Raw genomic sequence first — 27,313 nt, forward strand, 5'->3', positions numbered from 1 at the left:
GACATATTGTACATTTTATTGCGAAATATGTGTGTGTGTGTGTGTGTGTGTGTGTGTGTGTGTGTGTCTGTGTGTGTGTACACAAATATTTAAGTCGTTCGAGAGTATAGAGAGGTTGCCCTTCACAGAGTTGGGGGAGCTCTTTTGGTGTCATTTACTTGTCGCCATTCTCTGATTGGTGGAATTGTTCTGCAGAATCATGGGTAATGTAGTTTGTTCACCAGGAATTCTGCTGTTTAACATGATTTTTTTTTTTTTATAAAAGTTGAAATAAAAAGTTAAAATGAAGTGGATATACCATTGAATAATGACCGCGTAGTTCACAGTAGTTTTGTCTGTAACGTTTACCAAAAAAAAAAAAATTCCTCTATGGAGAAAATGAATGGGACTCTATAAGACCAAAAATTCGTTTTAACAACGTAAATAGTGTCAATTTTGATTTCACGTTGATTAAAGGAAATTTGTGAGCCATTTGTTGCTCTCTTTGTTGTGTATGAAGTGTGAATGTACAAAAAGTCAACTTGTGGTATGTTTTTAATCTTTGCACATATTCAAATATGTCACATCAGTTCATCTAAAAGGATTGTAAAACAGGATATACAATACACAAACACATTTAGTAGATTTTTAAGTTAAATACACATTGGATGTGCATAGAATTGATTAAATATTTATTATTCATATATACACAAGCTAATCGTGTCACAAGATCTCTCATTAATCGTAAAAGATCATTCATTTCACCAGTAACACAATGTATTTATAACACAACAGACATCAAAACAAACAAAGGCTAGTCTAAGCTAAGCTAACATATACTAGTTCATAATACGTTCTAAAAGTAAAAGTTATCTTGTAAAACACTTAAAAGATTGGTTTATATCCTAGTTAGCTATACACATTGGTGGGAAATACACTTTGACCTACTGCATACTGCTTTACACACTTGACGTTTGCGTTAGCATGCCGATTAGCCGCTAATACCTTGACGTTCTCCTTCCTCAGGATAAAGGTGGGAATTGGGAGGATTGTGTATATGAAAACAGATGACAGACGTCACAAATCAAGCTTGAATGTCTCTCAGATGTCTGACGTACTCTGAAAAACACAGACGAGGAAAAGCATGTGCTGGTGTGAGATAGCATTAGCATGTAGCGTCTGACCATTAACTTCTAATGGTGTTTGTCCGGCATCAGGAAGAAAGACCTGCTAATGGTTTTCTGTAAGTGTGTGTGTTTGAGAGCTGCCCGTAAATAAACTCCTCCTGAGATGACCTGCTTTATGTGTTTTCTGCATGCTTTCCGTACACAAATATAGTCTAGATCAACAAATATCATCAGTCATGAAACGAGGGCTGGACGTTTCGTTAGTCAGCGTGGACCAGTTAGCTCATGCTGGCAGATTGCATAACTACATGTGATTCTTAAAAAGCATCATTATCCATTGACAGTCATTCAAAAGTAACTATGTATCGGGACTAATTAAATTGCAAGAAAAATTTGCAATTTTTAATACTTCATTATTTTTTAATATACTTTTGTAGTGTTTATTCATATTTTTAATTCAATTTTATTTGTATATTTTCATGTTTTATATATATAATTTTGGATTTAATCATTTTGTTATGTGCTTTTGTCATATTTAATTTTTTTAATATATATTTCTCTATTGTTCCAGAGTTTAGTTGTTTTTATTTGGTTGCCAGCACAACAGTTTTTAAAATTATTTTGCATATTTTTCATCTAATATTTATATTCCATTTTATTTCAGTTACTGAAAATGTTTAAAATTTTAAATACATTTGCTATGCATTACCAAAAAATAAACAGCAATTCATTATCTAAATACACTTACTTTTTTCAGATATATGAAAACTGACACACATTTTGATCAAATGCAAATGAATCATTAAAGGAATAATCAGAAAAAAATTATAAATTAGATTGTTTTCAAAATCTATATGGAAACGAGCGTAGATAAAAGAATATAAAAAATAATAGATAAAAAATACTATTAAATAATATGTATTAATATTATAATAATTATTAATATTAATAACATTTAATATTTTTCTATTGATTTTTTTTTATATTTGACTATGTATATTTGCAAAACTAGCATATGTAATTCCTAAATTTAGCTATGTAAATAAAAAATATCAATAAAAATTTACCAAAATGATACCTATGAAAACAAATTTGACTACAGTACAAGACAAAAAGGAACACCTTTTTCCCTACAAAATATCTTTGTCACGCATTACCTCTAAATGCGTCCGTTCTTCACGTCTCCCATAGCGCCCCAAACGTCAAACAGAAAGACGTCAGGAAAACCGAAGTCACCCAGGACGGAGTCGAGCGCCTCGGCGAAATCATCCGGGTTCTTCTTGTTCCTCCCGGCTTCCACGATGGTAGTCGCTGTAAGACACGAATGAGATACAAAATCAGAAATGTAACATTGCTCAGCAATGGATGCTTTGCAGTGAATGGGTGCCGTCAGAATGAGAGTCTGATAAAAACATCACAATAATCTACACCACTCCAGTCCATCAGTTAACATCTGGAGATTGCACAAAAAAAACAAATCCACTGAGATGTTTTTAACTAAAATACGAGTCTATAATCAAGTGCTTGATATGTGCAGATTTCTCTCCTGATTCAGACCAGACCACTTTTTCACTGGAGGAAGCGTTATTATTTGTATTACTATTGTATTTTAGTTAAAAACATCTTGTTTCAGCTTTTGTCTTCTCCAGATGTTAACTGATGGACTGGAGTGCTGTGGATTACTTGTGGATTATTGTGATGTTTTTATCAGCTGTTTGGACTCTCATTCTGACGGCACCCATTCACATCCATTGGTGAGCAAGTGATGCAATGCTACATTTCTCCAAACTTGATGAAAAAACAAACTCATCTACATCTCGGAAGGCCTGAGGGTGAGCTCATTTTTAGCACATTGTCATTTTTGGGTGAACTATTCCATTAATTTGTTTTTTGGAAGGAGCTGATCCCATGGGCCACAGATTCCTTTCACTAATGCTCATGAATTTATGGGAATCCCAGAGATGTTCTGCTTGAGTCTCGCAGGCCTTTTACGGTAAGGTTCTCACCGAGCTCGAGGTCTCGAATCCCCATGTAACTCTCCAGGAGGTCGTCGACCTTCTTGATGGCCTTGTCTTCGAACTCGCTGGGCTGTTGGAAGACAAACGGTTGGAGATGAGATGAAGAGCAAGCTTAAGGTTGAAAAGGCCTGGGATTTGCACCCTGACTCACGATTTCCTCCAGCGTGGCCGATCCTTTGGAGCGCAGCCGCAGCGTCTCTTTCCCGCTCACCATTTTGCCCTCGCTGGACTTTGGCGCTCGCGTCCTTTGGCCTATCATGTCTGATCAACACACAAACACACTTAACCTTTCAACTGCTTCGGCGCAATAGAGATTGCCATCTGGGCACAACAGAAAACCAGGAAAACAGATTGAATCATCAATAGCGATTAATGAAAGAAATTCCAAGCTTTGGTTTCCTGTTTATTGCTGTGAGATTTCTGAGAAATCATGCGACTCGTATCCGCTTTGGGATTACTGTAAATGTAAGCATGATATTTTATTAATATATAACTTTTGTTTAGTTTAACTTGATGTACTGAAATAAACTAAAACTGAATTGAAAATAAAAACAAAATAGACGTTTTAAAAGGAACAAAACCTAATAAAATGACAAAAACACAAGAAAATTACTAAAACTTTCACAAAAAAAACATGAAAATGGAAAATATAAAGATAAAAACTAATTCTAATTCTATTAATAATGAATATAATTAAATAAAAAAATATATATATAAATAATATATATAATGTCAATAAATAATACAATAAATAATAATATATATGATGTAAAAATAATGAATATTTATTGAATAAATACATTCATAGATTTATACATTTTAACCTAATTAATTATTCATTTGATTCATTTACCATTACATATTATTAGTGTGTGTGTGTGTGTGTATACATACATACATACATTACCAGTCAAAAGTTTTTGAACAGTAAGATTTCTAATGTTTTTTAAATAATTATCTTCTGCTCACCAACCCTGCATTTTTATTTATTTTTTTTTATCCAAAAAACAGCAAAAGCAGTAATATTGTGAAATATTTTTACTATTTAAAATAACTGCTTTCTATGTGAATATCTGTTAAAATGTAATGTATTCCTGTGATCAAAGCTGAATTTTCAGCATCATTACTCCAGTCTTCAGTGTCACATGATCTTCAGAAATCATTCAATATGCTGATTTACTGCTCAATAAATATTTATTATTATTATTATTATTATCATTATTTAAAACAGCTGAGTATATTTTTTTCAGGATTCTTTGATAAATAGAAAGATCGAAAGATCAGCATTTATCTGAAATAAAAAGCTTTTGTAACATTATACACTCTACCATTCAAAAGCTTTAAAATAATTGAAGAGTTTTTGCAAAAAAGATAACTTTTTTTTTATTTTTCAAAAATCATGTTTTTTATTATGTTATCATGTTTTTATTGTGTTTTGTTGTGTTAGCTGTATTTTTTTGTTATTTTTACTTTATATCAAAATAACCCAACTGCAGATTGATTGCGATTAATTGGAATGCACAATGAAAAAAACATGATTTTTGAAAATTGTTAAAAATGGCATTATCTGTTTTTGCAAATGAACTCTTCATATATTCTCTGAAAACAAGTCTATGTCAGACAACTTTGCTTATGGCTACCACGCTGACCGGCTTAACAATAGTGGGTTATGGCTATGTTTGCCTTGGCTACCACGCTGACCGGCTTAACAATAGTGGCCTATGACAATGTGAGCCTTGGCTACCCCGCCGACTGGCTTAACGCTAGTGGCCTATGACTACGTGAGCCTTGGCTACCTGGCTACCACGCCGACCAGCTTAACAATAGTGGGCTATGAATATATGAGCCTTGGCTACCACGCCGACCAGCTTAACAACAGTGGGCTATGGCTATGTGAGCCTTGGCTACCACACCGACTGGCTTAACTCTAATTAGACGTGCACTATGTGTAATGTTTAATTAACAAAATGGATATACGTTGCAATCCGATAGATAAGACCCCAGCACCCACCTGAGCAAATATCATAATTTAGTCATTTGATAACTGCTGTTACTTTCTCCACTTCATCAGTCCCAGCGGCAGCGTAAACAGCTGCTAATTCATGTTCGTGCAATGATGAGATGGACAAAGTTAGCCGATGCATGCCATTTTACTCTTTCATGCAGATAAAAGTTGTCAAAGCTACAGTGTACAAAAACCCCTGGGTGGACTGACCTGAATGAACTACACAGCACAGCGAGAGCACACATCGCACGAGCACATTTCTCTGAACTACACTACCCATAATGCATTTCTCTCTGAACTAACAGTTACAGCCGTAGATAGTGATCTTCAGTGTCTCCCGCAACACTGTCATTGATATGACTGCGATAAGCGCGTGCTTCTGACGCTGCGTGCAGCTGAAATCAACCACACACTCATCACAATGAAAACACCGACCTTAGAAATAACGAACGTGAACACTGGGATAATCGCCGATGTATATGGCGAACCCCAGTTGAAATGCATACACAAGTTTCATGTCCATTACTATCGGCGTGTCCTCAGAGTGATTACAAATGCTCTGAACTGTGTTTTGCTCTCATGCTTAATATTCGCTCCTGCATACAATGCAAACTGCTAACATGACACTTAGTTTAAACTAGTGATGGGCACGTTCGAAACACTTCTTCACGAAGCTTCAAAACATTTGCAAATCTTTTGTTTCGAATCAGTGTTTTGGAGCACGTATCAAACCGGCCAGGTCACGTGATGTTAGCAAACGAAGCTTCGTTACATCACACTGTTTCGAAACGTTTCGAAACTCCGATGGTTCACCACTAGGGGGTGTTGATCTCAAAGTGAACCCATGAACCACTTCTGGTTCCCCAGTTAATCATGTGACATGAAATCCCACAAAATTTTACTATAAAAATAAAGAATTCAGGGCCAGATGTTGTGGGTTAAACAAAAGATAACTTCCCTTTAACACAGATGGCTATATAGTTTTAAAAATTTGTAAAAACATGCAGTACTTTCAACTTACAAATCACATGCCTTAAAAATTACAAAATGAGCTTACGATAGAATTAAAACCACCTCCTTCCTGAATGATAACACTACTCTTGCCTGCTGATTTTTATTGACAGCTCTAATGAAAACACTTCATTAATGAAATAATTACATAAATCAATTAATTCATTAAATAATTAATTTATTTCATTGTGTGTTAAGGGTTTGATTATACTTAAATAAAACACATAAAACAAGCACCAATATTTAACAGTATTTAAGTGTTTATTATTTATTTTGAAAAATGTTGTTTCTAAAAAAAAAAACATTTCTGTTTGTTTTGTAAGTTTGGTCTGAGATTTCGATGCTTTTAAAACGTTTTCTCCAGCAGGTGTCGCCAGCATGTGCTGTTTCAAGTGCTTCGAAACATCAAATCATTTTTCGAAGCAATTGGTTCAATTGATTCAATGCTTCGAAAAGCTTCGTTTCGCCCATCACTAGTTTAAACTTGATTGTGGTTGCTCATTTTTTTAAATTCAATTAGGCAGTCCACGCAATACACACAGCGATATGGATTAGAAGAGCATTCACTTATCTTAGCTGTTGATTTCGCTGTTCTGAAGCAAGCTGCAACTGCTACGGCTATCACTAGTCTTATATTTGAATGTTGAGCAGTGAGCTCATTGGCTACCGATATAGGAGAGAACCAATCAGCTGTGCCATGTGATAATGATGTCATTAGGTCAGATTGAGTTAGACCTATCGGACTGCGCCATCTAGAGTTTCATGCCAGAACTCTGTATATCAAGGGGTTCCCAAACTTTCACATGCCACTGTAATTAAGGAAATTAGCACCAGGTGCCAGATTAATATTATTAACTTGGAGGTATCTGTAAGTGTTCTCTAATTTTGAGTTCTTTTTCAAATATAAGTTTTTTTTATACTGTGCTTCAGAATACAATTAATTTATGAAATATGCTTTAAAAAAACTCTACTCCTGTTAGGATAACTTCAAATAGGACTAAGCAGTGACCTCGAAATTTAGTAAATTATATGTTGTTCTCTAATTTTGATCTCCACTCTTTGTGTGTGTGTGTGTGTGTGTGTGTGTGTGTACACACACACACACACACACACACAGTTACTAAAAACACTACCATAACAGTTTCCAAATCACAAGAACAGCAGTGAAATGTTTACAGGCACATATTTTGGGGTTCTAAAAACCCAAATAAGACAACTGCTGATTATATGCAATTATATACAGTGGCATGCGAAAGTTTGGGAACCCCTTGCAGAATCTGTGAAAATGTCAATAATTTTAACAAAATAATAGAGATCATGCAAGATGCCTGTTATTTTTTATTTAGTACTGTCCTGAGTAAGATATTTTACATAAAAGATGTTTACATATAGTCCACAAGACAAAAAAAAAAGCTGAAATTATTAAAATAACCCCGTTCAAAAGTTTGGGAACCCTTGGTTCTTAATGTGTGTGGTTTTCAAACATTCACTGATGCTCCAGAAGGAAACACGATGCATTAAGAGCCTTTAATTTTTGAATTGGAAGATCAAGGTAAATTTTACTTAATTTGTCTTCCGGGAAACATGCAAGTATCTTCTGTTGCTTCCGAAGGGCAGTCCTAAATGTAAAAAAATTATATTTCAACAAAATAAGAAACATTTGGACATCTTCATCCTGTTCAAAAGTTTTCACCCCCAGTATACAATGTACTGAACAGTGCTCAGTTTAACTGTTCAGAACAAACCAGGGATTTATGTGGATCATCCAGGTAACCACATGCAGTATTAAGAACCAAGGGTTCCCAAACTTTTGAAGGGGGTTATTTTAATAATTTCAGCTTTTTTTTTTTTTTTTTTTTGTCTTGTGGACTATATGTAAACATCTTTTATGTAAAATATCTTACTCGGGACAGTACTAAATAAAAAATAACATGCATTTTGTATGATTTCACAGATTCTGCAAGGGGTTCCCAAACTTTTGCATGCCACGGTATGTATATACATTTCTCTCCATTTATTTTCAGGAAGCTTCTAATTTACAATATAGTTCAATTACAGTAAAGCTAAATGTTTAAAACAGAAGCTAGCTTCACTACAAGCTACAAAGAAAAAGCTCTGAAGCTGCTTGAGGAGGCGATATCGTTTTAAATATACAATGCTAAAGTAGAAAGGGTAAACTAAACTACAGTCATGCTGCTGAAAATAGCCAGGAATCACTACTTGTAGCTAGTTAGCAAGCTACAGAATTAGCAGCCAGTGGCGGCCATTTTTCCTTTGATCTTCAATGTACAAACACGGCGAGGGAATTGAGCGCGCGCTCGGGAGCGTAAATACCCACGCCTCTTTCACAAAGGCTACTAATCCATCACTCTAAAGCATCCAGTTAGCTAATGCTATAATGATAATCAAAGGCCTTTCGATTATTAACGACGGTAATTGTCTGTCACAGACAGCAGAGGCTCGTTCAGCGTTTACTCAGTCTGCAAAGCGTGGCGAGATTTACATGAGTGTTTGTTTCTCTGTGGGAGGAACGTGCCTCGGCTAATTATTAGCATTAACTGCTTTGAGTCTGTAATTACCAAGCGGCAACCTCCCGCTCTCTCGTGAAGCCAACACGGAAGTGACTAAAACTGCAATTCATCGACAGGCCACTAGAGGCTGGCTCCAAAAGGGAGCCAGTCCCATAGACTCCCCATGTTAAAATGCCCAACTTTACAGCAGAAAAAACAGCCTATAGTGATAGTGAATTGGTGGGTTTTTGTTAAATGTGAGCCAAAATCATCACAATTAAAAGAACCAAAGACTTAAACTACTTCAGTCTGTGTGCACTGAATTTATTTAATACACGAGTTTCACAATTTGAGTTGAATTACTGAAATAAATGAACTTTTCCACGACATTCTAATTTATCGAGATGCACCTGTACTTTGTTTGGTTTTCCAAAAGAGGACACGACTAGAAATCAGTGGTTAAGTTGTATTTACAACACTGTTCCAGAACAGTTCAACCCAAATATTCAGATGTGTGCAGCACATTTTATGGAGGACTGTTTACTGATCCTGGGAGAGTAGACTACAATGCCGGCTGTTCTGACTCACAGACTGTAAGTACGTTTTTCATATTTAAAGGATTTGCCACTGACGATTCAAACACGAGTTTTGAGCAGTGTAGAGTAGCGCTTGTTGTTTGTCATTTCTCCGATCACAAATGCAGACATGGTTTTATGTTTACGCGGCGCGATGCAACGCATAAAAGACAGATGTATGGTTTTGCTAGTACTTATGTATATTTAAATGTCTGAAACCTAAAATAAGCTTTATATGGTTGAAAACAATGAATATTTGTGATAATATGCCAAGCGCTTAGCGCGTCCGCGCCAGCCAAAGAGGATTTAAATTCAGCAGTCGATCACGTGACGCACTGAAAGTTCTAATCACACCGGTGTGATCGTACGCGTTAAAGGGTTAATGTGACTATCTGCAGCTCAAAATACATGTTAGATGGAAACATTGTGCATTACGATCGCGTTTGTAGCTCCACACATGTATTTCCTAAAAGTGTGCAGTTTTCTAGCGTATTTTTTTTTACTTCTATTTTTTTACTACTTTTTATTACAATAACTATGGTTACATACTCGTGTTTCAAATTATTGCTAGGGACAATTTAGTAATGGCTGGAAATGTCAAAGCATCTCTACTTAATTCCATGCCCTTGAACCCTGGAACATTTCCTTCACAAATGATGCCGGAAAAGAACTTTCCGTTCATGTCGTTCTTTAAAATTGCATTTATTGTACAGTACAATTTGAGGAAACCTGCTATTCAGACTTATAATGCGTTCACTGTTATTTCCTACATGGCACGGGTCGTCTGAGGTCACTGTAATGTAATGATATGAATCTGATTAATGACATGCGCGTGTTTATTGTGTTCACGAGCGACTGAAACATTTCTGAACCATACCTGTGTGTGTTTCACTTGTATGTAAAAGAAATGTATAAATAAATACATTTATAATAAATATTAATATTATACATAATATACACATAACATTTAAATTAATATTCAAATCTAGTTATGTACTACTCGTAGCAATACATATGTATATGTAAATATGCATTTATTATTAAATATATATATTTCTGGTGAATCAGTTTATTCAGAGGAGTCATGTAGGGGATTCAAAACAATGATTCGTTGATTCACAGCATTTTTTTATATCAAAATTTCTATTTAATTAATTTAATGTAATTCTATAGGCTCTTTAAATTCTGCTGCTCAGGCTAAAATGACTATATATTCAACATGACATATTTTCATAATTTTTCTTTTATGCATCTTGTGCATTTTTATATTGAATATTTAAATATTTCATAGAAAATAAATTTCTAGTTTATTTACATTAATAAATATTAATATACTATGCATTTATTATTACATATAATATTTACAATTATTTAAATAATTAACTTCTAACTATTTAATTAGGTGATATCCTACTTGTATAAATATGTAAATATTCCATATTTTTTAAAATACATATAGTATATTTCATATATTTTAGATACATTTTGTAATGTTTATTTAAATTAAATTATTAATACTTTTTATAATTTACCACTGTTTGACCACACGATGGCGCGCTACTCTTCAATATATTGGCCACTACAAATTTTTTTAATTTAAATAAATGTGTAATATACTGTGTGTTTGTGTAAATATTTAAACAAATAGTTTGTAAATAAATGTTTACGGATAACTAAAGAATTATTGATATACTACATATATATAAATGTTTTTACATATGTACATTTTAAAATGAATACATTTATAATTATTTAATAAAATAATTATTTTAATACTATATTACATACATGATACTATTACTATATTTTCATTCATATACTACTATAATATTTAGGCTAATACCTTAATATACTACAATGTTATTCCATAGTGTGAACACATGGTGGCGCTATTCTCCTAAATATAAGGTCCAGAGTGAGTTTGTAACACTGAGTTGATGAAGCTGCTTATACTTTTTAAACACAGCCAGCAGTTTATTGATGTTAATTGACGTCAGGTGTGTTACGTGGAGGTTTTGATGAAGCGAGAAGTGTTGATGTGATATATGAGATATTAATATGAGTTCTCACCGAAGGCTTTCTTGGGCTCGACCAGGCGCAGGGTGAATGGTGTTCCTCTCGGCTGCTCCTTCAGCATCTTCGCCACTTCATAATGCCGACATCCCACAATGCTCTGGTCATTAATGGCCTCGATGTGGTCGCCAACACACACCGTCTTTATTCGGTCAATGGTGCTGCCTTCCTTTATCCTCTAAAACAAAACACACAATATGAAATACTAATATAATGTTATATTATATATGTAAATACATATATTTATACATTGTATTAAATTATGTAAAACAATAAAAAATAATGCATAAAACTGTTTCATTGGTGTCCAGTTTTTTTACATTTGCATATATGTCTATAACGTTTATATCAAAATTTCTATTTAATTAATTTAATGTAATTCTATAGGCTCTTTAAATTCTGCTGCTCAGGCTAAAATGACTATATATTCAACATGACATATTTTCATAATTTTTATTTTATGTATCTTGTGCATTTTTTAAATATTAGTTTAAATACTAGTTTATTTACATTAATAAATATTAATATACTATGCATATATTATTACATATAATATTTACAATTATTTCTACAGTTACTTCCTTTATCCTCTAAAACAATAACAAATAATGCATAAAACTGTTTCATTGGTGTCCAGTTTTTTTTACATTTGCATATATGTCTATAACTTTTATTTCATTATTTTCAACTGGTCTTAGGTTTTGTTTTTTGTTTTTACTTATTTGATTATTTTTTTAGATTTACATCCTTTTTTTTTTGCAGAAGTAACATTTCATTGCAAAATGCATGCTGCATTTCTATGCATTTGATATAAAATAAAGTTAATTTAACTTTGACTTTTGAGTTGCCTGGTCGTGACTTGTGAGCAATTGTCATGTTTTTTGTGTTTGTTTGTTTATTCATTATTTATTTTTGTTCATTTATTTATTATTTTCAATTTATGTATTCATTCATTCATTTGTTTTGTTTTATTTATATATTTATTATTACTTTTATTATTTATTTCTTTTTTTCAGGATTGTATTTTCATTTTGGAGGTTACATTTTTAAAAGCTTTTATTTTTCCAGAAAATGTGTCGGTTCATTTGATTATACCCACTTTATTTATTAATTCCCCCCCCCCTTATTTACTAGCCATATGAAACATTTTATATATTTTTTATTTTATTTTACTGGCTACTGGCATAAATGAAACCTTTTTTATTGTTATTATTATTTACTTTATGTTTTAACTAGCCACTGGCATATTCAAAAACAACATTTAATTATTGATTGACTTTATTTTCCTTTTGGAGGCTCAAATGTTAAGATTCTGAATATTCAGGAAGCCTTGGTTATGTTGATAACTTACACCACTTTACTATTTATGTAGGCTATTTATTTATTTATTTACTTACATGGCTACTTACTTGCTCATTTACTTACCGACTACTGGCATATGCGAAAACATTTAGCATTTTTATTTATGTTATTTTATTTTATGTATTGATTCTCTTTTGCTTTTGTTTTGTTCCAGGGTTGTATTTCCTTTTGGGAGCTCAAATGTTAAGATTCGCGACACTCCAGACTTGTTTTCCAGGAAACCGTTAACCTGGTTAACGTACTTTAATGAAGGCGTATCCCGCGCCGTTGTCGGTGATGGTCAGGCCGAGCGCGTCTTCAGTTTTAATGACCTCCACCTCTTTGGTTTCTCCCCTCACGTGCGCGAAGATGAAGTCCTCTAGACCGATCTGACCGCCCAGCAGCTTCTGCATGTCCACTTTGTGCGAGTTTAGCGTGCAGAAGAGGATCTGGAGGGGGAAAATAGACAAACATGCGTCAGACTACAGAGAAAACGGACACCGGAACCTTTCCCGCCGTTTTCCATCATAAGCGCGGCAAGATGGCGCACAAGATGGCGCTGTGGTGGTTAACTAGTACTTTCAAGGTAACTTGTATTGTGTGTTAGGGAGTCAAGTAAGTTGCTAGCATCGATGAACGTTGATTAAAACTTGATTTGTATTCGTATTACAGTGTTTAACTATGCTGACAGATGCTAACACTCCTGTTTGCTAGAATTTAGGCGCTAAATGTTTTAAATTTAGCACTATGTACTTAATATGTGCATAAAACGCCTGATATTAAATATTTTCAGCTTTTCATAGCTATAAATGTGAGTAGGACGCGATTGATTATAGCGGTTTGAACGCATAAATGCTCACGTGATCCTTCGTAGTCTTTTTTTTTTTTGTAGTAAACTTTCGACTCAAACTGAAGCCTGTAAATAAACTAAAAAAAAAACAAACAAATAAATAACATAAACCAGAGGAATTTACAAAGGTTAAACGTTGAAAGCAATTTTTGACTTTTGATTCGCTGTGGCGGTCAACTACTTTCATGGTAACTCTGCCCGAATATAACTGATATTGTGTGTTAGGGAGTCAAATAGGTAGCTAGCATCGATAAACGTTGATTAAAACTTGATTTGTATTCGTATTACAGTGTTTAACTATGCTAACAGATGCTAACTCTCCTGTTTGCTAGAAATTAGGCACAAGCCTTCTTGTTCATTTCCACTAAAGTATTTTACATTTACCACTACACTTAATATGTGTGTAAAACAAACAATATTAAATATTTTCAGCTTTTCATAACTATAAATGTGAGTAGGACGCGTTTGTTTATAGCGGTTAGAAAGCTCATGTGACCTTGAAGTCTTTCTTCATAGTGAACTTTCGACTCAAACTGAAGCATGTTTGTTTTGTTTGAGATAAAAACTACATTTTTCTAGCCTTGATCCCTCCAAGAGTGCTGAAATGTCTTGATAACCGGTTCCTGAAGGACATTATCTCCTGAAGGCTGAGTGATTTTTACAGTACAGTCCTTTTGAAGAAAAGAATTCAGATAAAACTGATTGGTTATGTAACTTGACCTGGTGATGAACAAGCAGGGGCACATAACTAAAAAACATTTTTATTTATTAGTTTAATAATAGTTACATTTTTGTGTAATTGTTTAAAACATTTTAATTTAATGTTTTATACAAATACTAAAACTAATTCATTTAAAAACATATGTTCATATTAAAAACATTCATTCATTCATTCATTCATTCATCAATTCGTTCATTTATTTGCCTAGGGATCAAGCTGACTGATTAATTTGTTTTAAGCAGTGTAACGTTAAAACAAAAATAAAACATGTTAACTTAATATGTTAACTTGTTTGGAATATGTTTAATGGTTTTTTTTTTATTATTGTTCAAGGCATTTTACTAAAGAACATTTTTTTATTTTTAATTGTTTTAGATGTAGAACATTTATTTGTTTGTTTGCTTGTTTAAATTTACTAGCCACTGGCGCATTTAAAAACATTTTTAAAATATTTATTCTTTTTAATAATTAATTTGTTAATTTCATTTATTTATCACTTACCAGCAAATGGCATATACAAAAAATATATATAATTTATTATTTTTATCCCCCCCCCCATGTAATAGCCATTGGCATATATGAAGACACTTAACATTTATTTATTTATTTATTTATTTATTTACTAGTCAACAGCATATATGAAAAAAATTATCATTTCATTTATTTATTTGTATGTTTGTTTTATTTACTAGCCCACTGGCATAAATGAAAATATTTATTTATTTTTCTACTAGTTTACTAGCCACTGGCATAAATGAAAATATATATATATTTTTTTTATGAGTTTACTAGCCACTGACATAAATGAAAATATTTATTTATTTATTCATTTATTTTGCTAGTTTACTAGCCACTGACATAAGTGAAAATATTTATGTATTTATTTTTACTAGTTTACTAGCCACTGACATATATGAAAATATTTTTTATTTATTTTATTTTTATTTGTTGTGGATTTTTCCCCATTTACTAGCCACTAGCATGTAGGTAATTCTTTTTGCATCATTTTGTAACCGGGGAAATTTTTTTTTTAAATATTGTCAATTTTAATAGCTGTAACAATCAAGATATCTAATGTAATGGCGATACATTATCTAGCAACTTTCAACAAGACATTTACTACCTTAAGAGCAAACTCCAGTATACTTTCCAAGAAACAAATAACCCACACACCACTCCTCAGATCAGTAACGTTTCCCAAAAAAAAAGAGTCCCAAAGACTCGCCGTACCTCAGAAGCGGAGACATCGAAGACCTCTGCGATCTTGGCGTAAAGCTCCCTGACGTTGGTGAAGCCGTGAATGCGTCCCGTTGGGCTCCCGTGCGCCAGTTGTGCGTGAAACACCAGTTTGGGCCTCGGACACGGCGGAGGCTCCTGGGGCAGCGGCGGCTCTGACGGGACAGCTCCCTGGTTCTCCTCATCCCCCGGCGGTCCTCTGGAGTCCTGCGCGTCCGGACTCATGGCCTCTCCGTTCTGCATGGGCTCTGGGTTGCTCGTCGTCTTCTCGAACTCCTGCATGGTGAAGAGCGAGGCGTCGGCGGCCGTCTGCAGTCGGGTCTGCCGTGTTAAATTAAAGATGAGGGTAGCCAGGCAACGCTGCACAGGTGAGCGGTTTCTGGCCCTGCTTAGTGGAAACCCAAAACCAGTTGAGCTAGAGATCTTGTGGGTGACACTGGAGAGCAGGACGAACACCTGAAGTGAAGCGACACGCTGAGGACCTGGAGACCATCTGTCTGTAGAGCAGGTGGACGGTCTTCACACCAGAGATGCAGCGTTTGGTCAAATATTTAGCTGATCTAAATGAGTAGTTCAGACAAAAATGAGCATTTGCTGAAAATGTGCTCACTCTCAGGCCATCCGAGATGTAGAGGAGTTTGTTTCTTCATCAGATTTGGAGAAATGTAGCATACCATCACTTGCTCTGCAATGGATGTGAATGGGTGCCGTCAGAATGAGAGCCCAAACAGCTGATAAAAACATCACAATAATCCACAAGGAATCCACACCAATCCAGTCCATCAGTTAACATCTGGAGAAGACAAAAGCTGAAACAAATCCATCATTAAGACGTTTTAAACTTGCTTCCGGCTGAAATAGAAATCCATAATCCATAATAACACTTCCTCCAGTGAAAAAGTGCATATCCTGTTGTCTCTCACATCAAAATCCAGCCACATATTTGTTTAGATCTGCTTGGCTTGTAAACAGTGCTTGATCTGTGCAGATTTCTCTCCTGATTCAGACCAGACAAATTTTTTATTATGTATTGTGGATTTGTATTTTAGTTAAAAACATCTTATAACGATGGATTTATTTCTTACAAATGCAGTTTTTGCTTAGGCTTCACGAAATTAATCAGGTTTCTTATTGGATTACAAGATTATATAGATTACTTGTGGATTATTGTGATGTTTTTAATCAGCTGTTTGGACTCTCATTCTGACGGCACCCATTCACATCCATAGGTGAGCAAGTGATGGATGCTACATTTCTCCAAATCTGATGAAGAAACAAACTCTTTTACCTCTTGGATGGGCCTGAAGGTGAGGACATTTTCAGCAAACTTTCATTTTTGGGTGAACTACTCCTTTAACAGCTAAAGAATAGTTTAGCGTAAGCAAGAAAGTATGATATTTGCTGCTTCTTTTTCACCAGAAGCACTGTAGCAAGCAACAAGTCTTCAAATCAACCACAAATTACATTTAAAGGCAATATTTGACAAACCCCATGCAGCGCACATTTGCAACCTCACATTTATTCTGAACAAACTGGGCTCATGAAATGACAGATGTCTTCATGAGGAACATCCAGAGCTCAGCTGAGCTGCGGTCTGATATCAGGAACTGGCTGTGGATCTGATATTTGTCCTGTGCAGTGGGTACAGTGCCTCCTCGGTTCGGATAGTGAGTGTAACACGAGCTGCTGTGTCAACTCCTTCCCCCAAATACTGACTGCACACACATAGCGCCCGCGATGTTTTATGCATAAAAGGGCGTACGCGGGTCATGAGATGCCATGTGATGTGGTCATGTGTGCAAAAGCTATGAGACGATCTGAGGAAAATTGTGTTGAAATGGGATTTTGTGCAGCAGAGCATGAGTTTGATTGTGAAATTTTGTAGCCCGAGGACTCAAGTGTTCCATGTGATTCAAATTAGAGGAATAAAAAATAAGAGATAGATAGATAGATAGATATTCACTCTATACACTGTGACATAAGACCAGTCTGCATGCAATCTGTTTAATGTATGCATCAATTCAACATAAATATTTAATAGTTATAATAATACAAAATCTCAGATCAACCACTAATGAACATAGAAACGCATAACGTGTTCAAACTCATGATCGTATGAAAACGTGTGAGAACAGACTTAAAAACACAAGGTCTGTCTGTAACACAAACGCTCAGTGTATAATCAGCCATCCACACTAGTTCTCCACCCCGACTTCCTCCCCCTACCACCACGTTGCATGCAGACACGCGTCCTGCCCATAGAAGGGCATGGGCGGAGTCCGAGTGCGACTGTCGCGCCGCGATTGGACACCGCGGCTGATCAGATGCGCGCTGATTGGCCGCCAGCGCTTGGTCCGATTTTGTCTCATTTTGTTAATCAGGCCGCGCTCATGGGACGCCGAAGAGAAACCGGATCATCACATCCTCGTTAAACGGTGTCGATCTGTGTTGAGGAAGAATGCTGGAAAACAAGAGGGAGAGATTGAAAACGTTTCTGAGAAAGATCGACGAGAGCGCCATATCGCGAATCAAGCATTTAATGAAGGAGAGGTGAGAATAACCGTTATCAGCTGTCCACATCCGATAATGCCATATTCGCAGCTCATTTGCATATGTTAATGTTGTGTTCTTATTATAATGACAAGGTGCTAGTGTGTTTGTTTTGATAAGGTTGTGTGATGAGCGCGGTTTTTATTGATATAGGTCAGATTGGTGTAGTTTTATAGTCATAATCCACCCTACTGTGTGTATGTATGTATGTATGTATGTATGTATGTATGTATGTGAGAGAGTGAGTGATGACATTATTACTTCCCCTTGATTGATTTATCTTGTTCAAATACAGATTAGAGATCATTTATTTATGACTTTATATGTCTTTATAGTAAATAAATAGCTGTTTTACACATCATAAAATTATCCCAATTATTAATGGTTTTTACTGCATTCCATTTACAGTTAAAATGTTAGATGTAAACACTGATATTTATATTAACATGGAATTAACACCACCGTGTTTTTGGACAGGTACCATGGTAGAGCATTGGACTACCATAAATTACTATGGTACATGTTAAAATACCATGGTATTGTCTGACAAGACCACTATGGTAGTGCCACAGTATGTTTTTGAGTAAAATGCTATGGTAAAATGCCATCTTCCATTGCTGTGCCATGTTTTTATTTCGCCACAGTTTTTATATGTACTATGGTAATAATAGTCATATTGTTTTTGAAATATCATGCCAGTGTGTGTTTGGGCATGCCATTGTGAACTATGGTATTACTATGGTGCATATATAATATTGTATATGTATGTTAAATATATGACATGATGCATATCTGACCACCATACCATGTTTTTTTAATTGTATTTTTATTGCCAGTCACCTTAAAAACCTCCAAACTCCTAAATACCAGCCCTGCGGTGTAATATAATATCAGCTTTTTATGTGGACTTGTGTCTTTGTGTTGGTTATTATTAGAGTCGTTAAGCCGGTATTGTACCTGGATCACATCACTCATGCTATTGTAAATGAATTACTGGGCTAGTTTTAGACTAGAGCTGATTTCCCTGACTCACATTTTCAAATGAGCGAGTTACTTGTGACTTACATTCAGCCATTTGATGGAAATATACCTATTAATATACCTGCTATTCTTACACCCGTGTAGCATGAATGGTGCAGCCCTCATCTGCAATTGTGACAAACAAACCGTTCCACATCGCCGTTATGCGTCAAATTCCTAACCCTCATCAAAGTGCGAGTTTTCCATTCACTCGGGCAGTTTAAATGCAAATTAACCTCATTCTTGGCCAAATTGCTTTGTCTTCAATGATGGTCCTAAATGTAATTTGGAGCTGGAATGTGTCATAATCAAATTACGGCATGCGCTAAGTGTCGACGTTACATCACAATGCCCAGTTAAGTGCTTTAGATTGACAAGCATTTCTCCAGATAAACAGATGATCTCATAGACCCTCCGTTGTATTGGTATTCCAACACATGTGGGTCATGCTATCTATCTGTGTCTGTTTTTAGCCCAAAAGCTTGTTCCAGGTGGTGTGCCAGGTGTGGACAAGCTGTCTGGGCTAATTTTGTTTCCCAATGGAATTGAATTAGCTTCTCCGAGCCTTGTAAAGAAAACTATGGGCCCTGACCGCTTATCATTCACATAGATAACCGGTAAAGGACATGAGTTATACTTGAGGTCTTTTGAGCGTCGCTACTACATAAGGAATGTTGTTTGGATGGAGTCGAGGTTGTTTTAGAAGGTCAGTTCCCATGAGTAAATTTGGACCACTCCTTGTAAAGGTTAATGTGGCTTCCAGATTTAGCAGGTTAAAGTCTTTCTTCCTCTTAGTACATCAGTTCCCATCAACATTCTTAAATCTTCGTTAACCCATTGCCTGCAAACGTTCAAGGGTCTCAACGTTCCAGTCCCCAGCATTTCACACTGAATTGGTGAAATCCACGTTGAGGAACCCATGACATATTGGTGCCCTCATCCTCCAGCACCTTTACTGAAAACAATACTTGCATGACGTACTTCCCCAAAGCAAAGATCCCCTAAGCTATAAGAACTGCACCAAAAGAACAAGATACGATCCGTTTCATGTGATTCCTGGTTGGAATTTCCACTTTTGGGACTCTCATGGAAAGAAAGGCCTCTTTCTGTTTAGACTGAGGAAGTGAGACTGATGCATTCAAGCCACGTGATTTGCACAAATGTCCTCTGTGTCGTAGGTTTGGACCCCATCCACAAGTGGCAAGCTGTTGTTTTGCCCACAGGGATTGGTGTTGGCTCTTGAACTAACATCATGGCTCGATGGATGTCAAGGCCTAATCCTTGTCCTATGCCTTTCTTTGTGGACGTTAGCTCTGATTTCATGGTTACACCAAGTTTTAAGAGTCTCGCTTAGAGTTTGACCTTTGTTTTTGGGCGAGTTTCTTTTGCAACTCATCGAGTCTTCAGACCGAGTTTTGGTGTATTTTGAGAGATGGATTTGAACTTTGGACTTAATGTAGTATTTATGTTTAGATTTGTTTTTTTTAGAGGTATAGGACAACTTGGTGTGGTTTGTTGTTGATTAAATGGTATAGCTCAAGCTCAAGTTTTCATGTGGTTAACACATCACTGTTTTTCAGCAAACGCCCACTCAGCTCATTTATCACAGTTTGATGAATGAGCTTCTATTCTCTACGTGTGGTTTGACCGTATTCTCACTGCTTCCGCTCAAGTCCATTCATTTTGCAAGTTGGGAAATACATGACTTGCTCAACTGGTAAACTCTAACGGAGGCTTTCTTGAAAATTATCTATGCTTTCCTGGTGTGCAGCGCTGGCTAAATTCAACCCGTCGATCCCTGATTTACATGCCGGCTTCTTGGCAGTGATATTGGAATGCGTTCCAGCCGACAGGTTCTCCCATCCGTCAATCAATGGTGATCTAGTACCCTTGTGTTTTACAGAGCGTGAAAATCTTATGCTTATGTAATGAAAACTGACCTGATATTCTCCATATCATGTTATGCTAGTCTGCTCCATGAAACCGAGTAAACCCTCACTTAATCTTCTCTGTCAGAACATGGCGTCTTGTTTATAAACAGAAGTACAGAATGCCCTGAGAAATACTGATTAAAAATAAGTGCAGAACTTAAGATTCAAGAACTGCTTGTTTTCAGGCCTGGACAAGGATCTTTTAGCTGTCTTTGCTGTTTCACTGCGCAGCTGTGGGCGTATATGAGCTAATGCATTTCCTTTGTCAAACATCAGCCTTGAATGCTTGTGTACGTGCAGTGTGCATTAGGCCAGGGATGAATCATTCCGATTTATAATGGCACAAGGAGGTCAGGGCTCAGATGGAGAAAAGGTTCAGTGGTAATTGACCTGGAACTTGGTGTGGCCGACATCTTAAGGTGGTCACAGGTCTCTTAAAATTTTTATCATTGCAATAACCATATACTGTGTAAAGCATGACTTGTCTGATTCATTTTTGTTACCGGCAATTTAAGTAAATGTTAACTGGGGGAAAAAATAAAATCAGCTACAAAATGTCTCATTTTCATTTAGTTTAACTTAATTTTCTAAAATAACTAAAACTAAAAGTGAAATAAAAATTAGTACAATCCATAGACATTAAAAAAGAGAAAAGCACAACTAAATTACTAACACATTAACAACAAAAAAAATGAAATTGGTGATATACAAACTAATTCAAAATAATAATAATTCAATGATACTAAAATAACACCGGTTTGAATTAATTTTTTAGCTGTCTTGAGGAATGTAATTTATTAGAGATGATTAGATACAGAAATCTTCACTGTAAAAAAAAATCCGTAAAATTTACGGTAAAAAACCGGCAGCTGTGGTTGCGGGAATTTTACCGTAAAAAATACGGTAGCAACGTTTTAGGTTTTACGGTTTTAAGTTAAATTTACAGTTAAATACCGCAATTTCATTAACTGATATAACAGTCTTTTACCGTTAAATTCACGGTCATTTTTTACAGTGTTGGTTATTGATTAATAGTTATGTTGTGCTCGGTAATATTTTTAGTGTTTAATTTTCTTTTCAAACATAAACTGTGTTTTGGTCAGTTTCCATGTATTAATTTTTCATTTGTGTTTGGATTAGGGCTGTGCGATTTGGGGGAAAATATCAAATTGCAATTTTTTTATTTTTTTTTGACATATTGCGATTGCGATTTGATTTGCGATTTTTAAATTTGCAAAGTCAAGCTTCAGCTCAAGCAAATCGCACCGTCTCAAATCACGATTTCGATTCGATTTCAATTAATCGCACAGCCCTAGTTTGGATTTAGTTGAAGTTAAATGAACAAATATTATCATGATTTATATATTTTTAATCAGAGTAACCTTTTTCCCAATGAAAGTCAGAATTTGGCTGTTTTTACATGCGTAAGTTTGATTTTGGTCCGTTTCTGTTTTGTGTATTATAATAGTACTTGTTTATTAAACTACGTATGCTCACCATTTGTAACCATAACCAAAAGTAACCTTTTTTTGGCACTTTTTTAAAGTCAGAATTTAGTGTTTTTACATGCTTGAAATGGAGTTTGGTCAGTTTTCCATAAATTGTTTTGCATTTGTTGTGTTTGGATTTGTAATTAATTAAAATTATATAAATTATAATAGTATTTCTTTTTTTTAACATAAAAGTAACTTTTTTTTGGCACTTTCAAAGTCAGATTTGAGCGTTTTTACAGGATTATACTGGATTTTGGTCAGTTTTTCTGTGTATTTGTTTTGAATCTGTTGTGTCTGCATTTGTAATCGATAAAAAACTTAACTTCAATCTAACCATTTCTGATGCTTTCAAAGTCAGAATTTAATGTTTTTACAGGCTTAAATGGATATTTTTCATGTATTGTTTCAAATTAGTTGTGTTTGGGTTTGTAATTAATCAAAAAAGTCTAAATTCTAGTAGTATTTGTTTATCTAACTTCAAACTAACCATTTTTTGGCACTCTCAAAGCTGTTGGAAAGCACTTTCCAGTTCACACAGAAACTTCACGAAATACTTAAAGCCAAATCAGATCCTTGCAGAAAAGTTCTGGTCTTGTAGGGGATTTTTCTCCAGTTTTCCCATGTGTTTGTTGACCCTCTACCCCCCTGCAAAGACAATAGGTGGCCCACTAGCAAGGCCTTTGTTTGCATGTCTTGAGTCTTGTCTTCTGTAGTTTGCATTTCTTCAATGTCATCCAAATGGGCCATTGTGGGCTCCTCCAGCTGCCACGGTTGGAGGTGAGCGGAGTGGGCCGGTGGAGGATCCTTTATCCCTCCCTCGACTCCCACTTTGGCTTCCCTGTGCCTCATTATCTCACTTTTTCCGTAACGGAGCAGCTGTAAAGGAAACCTTTAGACCCCATTGCTCAGCATCTAGCGCAGCTGGTCAGAAGTGGTTCAGTCTTCGCTAGCCCTGAAAAGACGTGGCGATGGATGGCGAGAAGGATCTAAACCACATGGATTCGGCCGCGTGTGAGGATTTGGGAAGGTAGGAGACGTTTACGACTGTTTTAGCTCTGATATACGATGGTGAGCAGCTGCGAATGCGTCGTTGAGCTGCTAGCCCGGTGGGGATTTGTTTTCATAGCTAGCGGATGGAATTCAAACAGCTTTAAAGAGCAAAACGTTGACTAGTTTTGTTTTTATTCATGCAAATTAACCACAAAAATCAAACGTTTGGCTCATTTGCAAAGACTGAACTTTCATTCCCAGAACAAAGGCGTGCATGATAAAGTTTATCGCTGAGAACAGGCCTTGAACTCTGACACATTTCCTTGTTTGGCGTGTTTCTGAAGCGTCTCATGCCACTGTTTGATGCTTATCAGCTCTGGTTTGAGCTCTTGTGGCGTCTTTGCAAGCTTTGTGTTTTATCATCAGCATCAGATGATTCTGCAGGGGATGTTTGATGCTTGTTGTCTTCGTTCTAAATCACTGCGCGTCTTTAGGCTAAATAGAAGTCGCGAGGTTTGTTCAAGACTGTTGAACAGGATCTCTGGATCCTTTTTTTATTGTTCTAACGTCACGAAGCCGGATTGACACACTGTGTAAATCCTAATGCATTGAATTAAAGTGTTTGAACAGTGTGTTTTATTTATTTAATGCAAGCACTTTCATTTAGGAGTGACTTTCCCAAATGCCTTAGCTGGATTGCATTTCCTATAAACGCCCACAGCGCGATGGCAGATTCCCAAATCCTCCGTTTAGCCCGAATACACAAGCTCAGACATGAGAAACAGGACTTTCAGCTGGTGTGATGGGAAGTTTGGCTGCGGTGTGAGAGTGTGAGCTGTGGTTTATTGATGCTGGTTAAAGGTGAAGCCGGTGCGGATGAGATCTGAGGGGGTCTTCAAATAGATCTGCAATATGAAGTGTGTTTTAATGTCTTGTGTGGCTCGTTTTACGCTGAATGGAAAAGTAAAACGAGCATTGACATTTTGCATGAGGAAAAATGAAGTGATGCATTAAATGAATAGCTTGAGTTTATGCCAAGTTAAACCACTTTGTGTAAATAAATATTTTGTGTAATGCAGTAAAAAGTTACTATATTACCAGAATCACATTGTATTATCACAGAATTGCATTATTTTTTGTTTTCATATATTGTCTTATCAGAAAAAACATTGCGATTGAGAAAACGAATAGTTCCTATTTCATTTATTTCACTCTTTGATTTTTCTGTATGCAAAATAATTTATACAATAATATATTACTGAACACTAATGCTAGTTGGCGTAATGCTAGTTAACGTAATTTATTGCTAATTTTATATTTATTTTTTAAATATTATTTTATATTTGAATATTTGTTGTTAATTTTTGTTTTATCAGCAGTAGTAGTAGTTATAATTTTAGTTACTTTTTGGTAATTTATTTATTTAATTTAAATGCAACTTAACACAATACAATTTGTTTCTTTAAAAAAAAAATTAATTATTTTCTCATATATTTCTTATATTATTTTATTTATTTTATGTTTTTGTTTTTTTTTGGTATTTAAGTTACATGTTTTTGGCCTTTCCCAATATCTAAAATAAGGCATTTTCATATATATAGAAAAAATTAATTGATTTAAAAAAATATAAAAAAAGAGTAGTGTTTATTTATTTATCCATCCATCCAAAGCAGTTTAAGTCTCTAGTTGTGTCCCAGTGGTTCCACATGACCTTTAAGTCATTTTTAATTGTTAACTTCCTCAATTAAATTTTGCATGTGTAGTGTGTTTTCATGTAGGTTAGAAAAAAACCTTTCCACATCTTGTCATTGTATGCAAATCACATTAAGAATAGATATATTGCATTATTTCCTGGTATTCCTGCTTCTTTTGGCAACATGTTGAGACATCTAGGAAGTCTCCTTTAGCGTTAATCAGCATTTATTTCGTGCAGATCTGATTTGAATGTGTTTGCGTACCACATGCATGGATTTGCTTTCTTATCCAAAGGTTTCAAGACCGAAACAACCAAACAAAAGCTGGCTGAGCTCTAAAACGTCTAATTCTAGATGTATATATTTCGGTGGCTGCCAGCTTCCTTGTGTCGTAATGGTTTCTTTTGTTTCCTTGCGTGCCGTAAAAGCTTCCCTTCCCCCGCAGATGAGCTCAGGAATGTTTCCGTGGCATTTGAGAGTCATTTGTAATCGTTACGCCCATCGTAGCTGGCCGTTATAGAGTAAGACAATACCCTGCATGCCTGCTCATTGTGTTTATTGCACGTCTTTTAACCTATTTATTTCATTAAGTTAATTTAAATAAATAAATATTTATTTACATTTTTTTTTTTTAGTTTTTTTAATAGACTTTGCTAATGTCTAAAATATGTGGCAAGTTCATGTATAAAGAATTTAAAATATATATAAGTATATATATAAGGTATTTATAGTAATTTGAAAGTAATTCATATTCGTCAAAGCGTGATACATAATCCGCATACCTGGTTATATGACTACAAGTGTTTTTATTGCATGTCATATGCTGTCTTTTAACCTATATTTCAGCAAGTCACACCTTTGTCCTTGAGTCGTAAATGTAATGGCTCTGAATGCTGGGAAAGTTGACGTGTGCTTTCCAGCAGCTGTGCGTAGCATGTAGCCACCAAAACAGACGTTTAAGGCTCTCGAATTACCCAAAAACCTCAGATCCGAACGAGGAAGCGGTCTGCGGCTACTTTGAGTTCCTTTCAGGTGAAAAATTACAGCGATTTGACTTTCGCTTCTATAAATCGTCACTCTTGTCACTGTAAACTCATTCGCTTTCGCTTCTTTTCAAAAGCTGCTGCATTTCTCAGCATGTTTTGACCTGCAGGTGTTCCATTACATCAGCAACCCACAGTCACACCATCTGAGGTCAGAGACTCCGCCCACCCGCATTTGCATACAGAACAAGCAGCCGCTCCCATTGGAACACGACCGCAGACTGGAACTCTGTCCTCGGACCCGCCCACTCAATTGCATAAAGTGGAAGGGAGCCGCTCCCATTGGTTCAACCGCATCCCAGAGCTCTGTTCTAACCCAGCCCCCTCATTTGCATACAGAGGAAGGCAGCAGGAGCGCGGCCGCAGACCAGAGCTGTTTTTTAGACTCGCTGAGCAACTAGACTCACATTTTTTTTTTATGTATTTATTGCTTCTGGCCAAGCGTCAAACTCCAGCGTTATGGCTTGAGGCCAATTTTGTACACTTTTGAGGATGAACCGATCGTTGAGTTTACGATTATCTCGCAGGAATGGACATAATATCTACAGGTATGGTAGAATAGCACTTTTTATGTCATTGGAGTGGGTTTCCATTCAATGGGCTGCGTTCGGTGTGTAACTTTTTTAAATTTACTCGCAATTTCCAAGCGAAAATTGGTGCGGATTTTCCTTTGAAGGTTGTTTTTCAGTCCGTAGTGTTTATTCTTGAGTTTTTACTGCTGTGGTTGGGTAATCGAGGTCGGAGTGAAGTGCCGTTGGTGTGTTTTATAATATATTTGCATTGAGTCTGTTTAACCATTACACTCGAATCATCGCCTGAGAGAAACTCGTAAAGCTACACTGTTTGCTTGATCTGATGTCGTTATTCCTGCTATTGACCTTACTAAAGAAGAGAAATGCAGTGTATTGCGCATCTGTCTGTGTTTTATAAGCGTTGGCATGGCCTCGTAAACTCAGACGCTGTTTAAGGGTGAAGTTGAGCGGCGTGAGCGTCAGTTATGAGGCTGACGGTGGTTTTGCGATGTTTTCCCAGCTATGTGGTGGATGCCGGGACGATTCCCGCCAAGGCCAAGAAGGGGAGGACGAAAGCCACGCTGGGGAGCAGGAAAGCATTCAGTTTGGAGGAGAATCAGCTGGAGGTTCAGCA

At 35.8% G+C, this 27,313-nt stretch overlaps 2 protein-coding genes across 4 annotated transcripts in view; one reads left to right on the plus strand and one right to left on the minus strand.

Annotated features, from left to right (window-relative positions):
* Positions 1-232: 232 nt before the first annotated feature.
* gipc3 (GIPC PDZ domain containing family, member 3) lies at positions 233-15,728 on the minus strand. Its single transcript, XM_016473211.1, has 7 exons — positions 15,441-15,728; positions 12,903-13,088; positions 11,296-11,476; positions 3,276-3,385; positions 3,113-3,194; positions 2,264-2,417; positions 233-1,098 (listed from the first exon to the last, which is right to left on the minus strand). The coding sequence occupies exons 1-6, from the start codon at positions 15,726-15,728 to the stop codon at positions 2,266-2,268; spliced, it is 999 nt and encodes a 332-aa protein (XP_016328697.1). The 3' UTR covers positions 233-1,098; positions 2,264-2,265.
* A 2,060-nt stretch (positions 15,729-17,788) lies between these two features.
* Positions 17,789-27,313, plus strand: part of LOC107678111 (GRAM domain-containing protein 3) — a 19,653-nt gene continuing 10,128 nt past the window's right edge. The window contains exons 1-2 of one of the 3 annotated variants that reach the window (XM_016473268.1): positions 17,789-17,996; positions 27,200-27,305. In XM_016473268.1, the coding sequence (XP_016328754.1) occupies positions 17,905-17,996; positions 27,200-27,305 (198 nt within the window). In that variant the 5' untranslated portion in view covers positions 17,789-17,904. Of the gene's footprint in view, positions 17,997-23,293; positions 23,468-26,185; positions 26,716-27,199; positions 27,306-27,313 lie in introns of those variants that run through there. The other 2 variants (XM_016473269.1, XM_016473272.1) reach the window with 2 other exon arrangements.

This window comes from Sinocyclocheilus anshuiensis, unplaced genomic scaffold, assembly GCF_001515605.1.
Source record: "Sinocyclocheilus anshuiensis isolate Anshui unplaced genomic scaffold, SAMN03320099.WGS_v1.1 scaffold1406, whole genome shotgun sequence".
Taxonomy (NCBI): Eukaryota; Metazoa; Chordata; class Actinopteri; order Cypriniformes; family Cyprinidae; genus Sinocyclocheilus; species Sinocyclocheilus anshuiensis.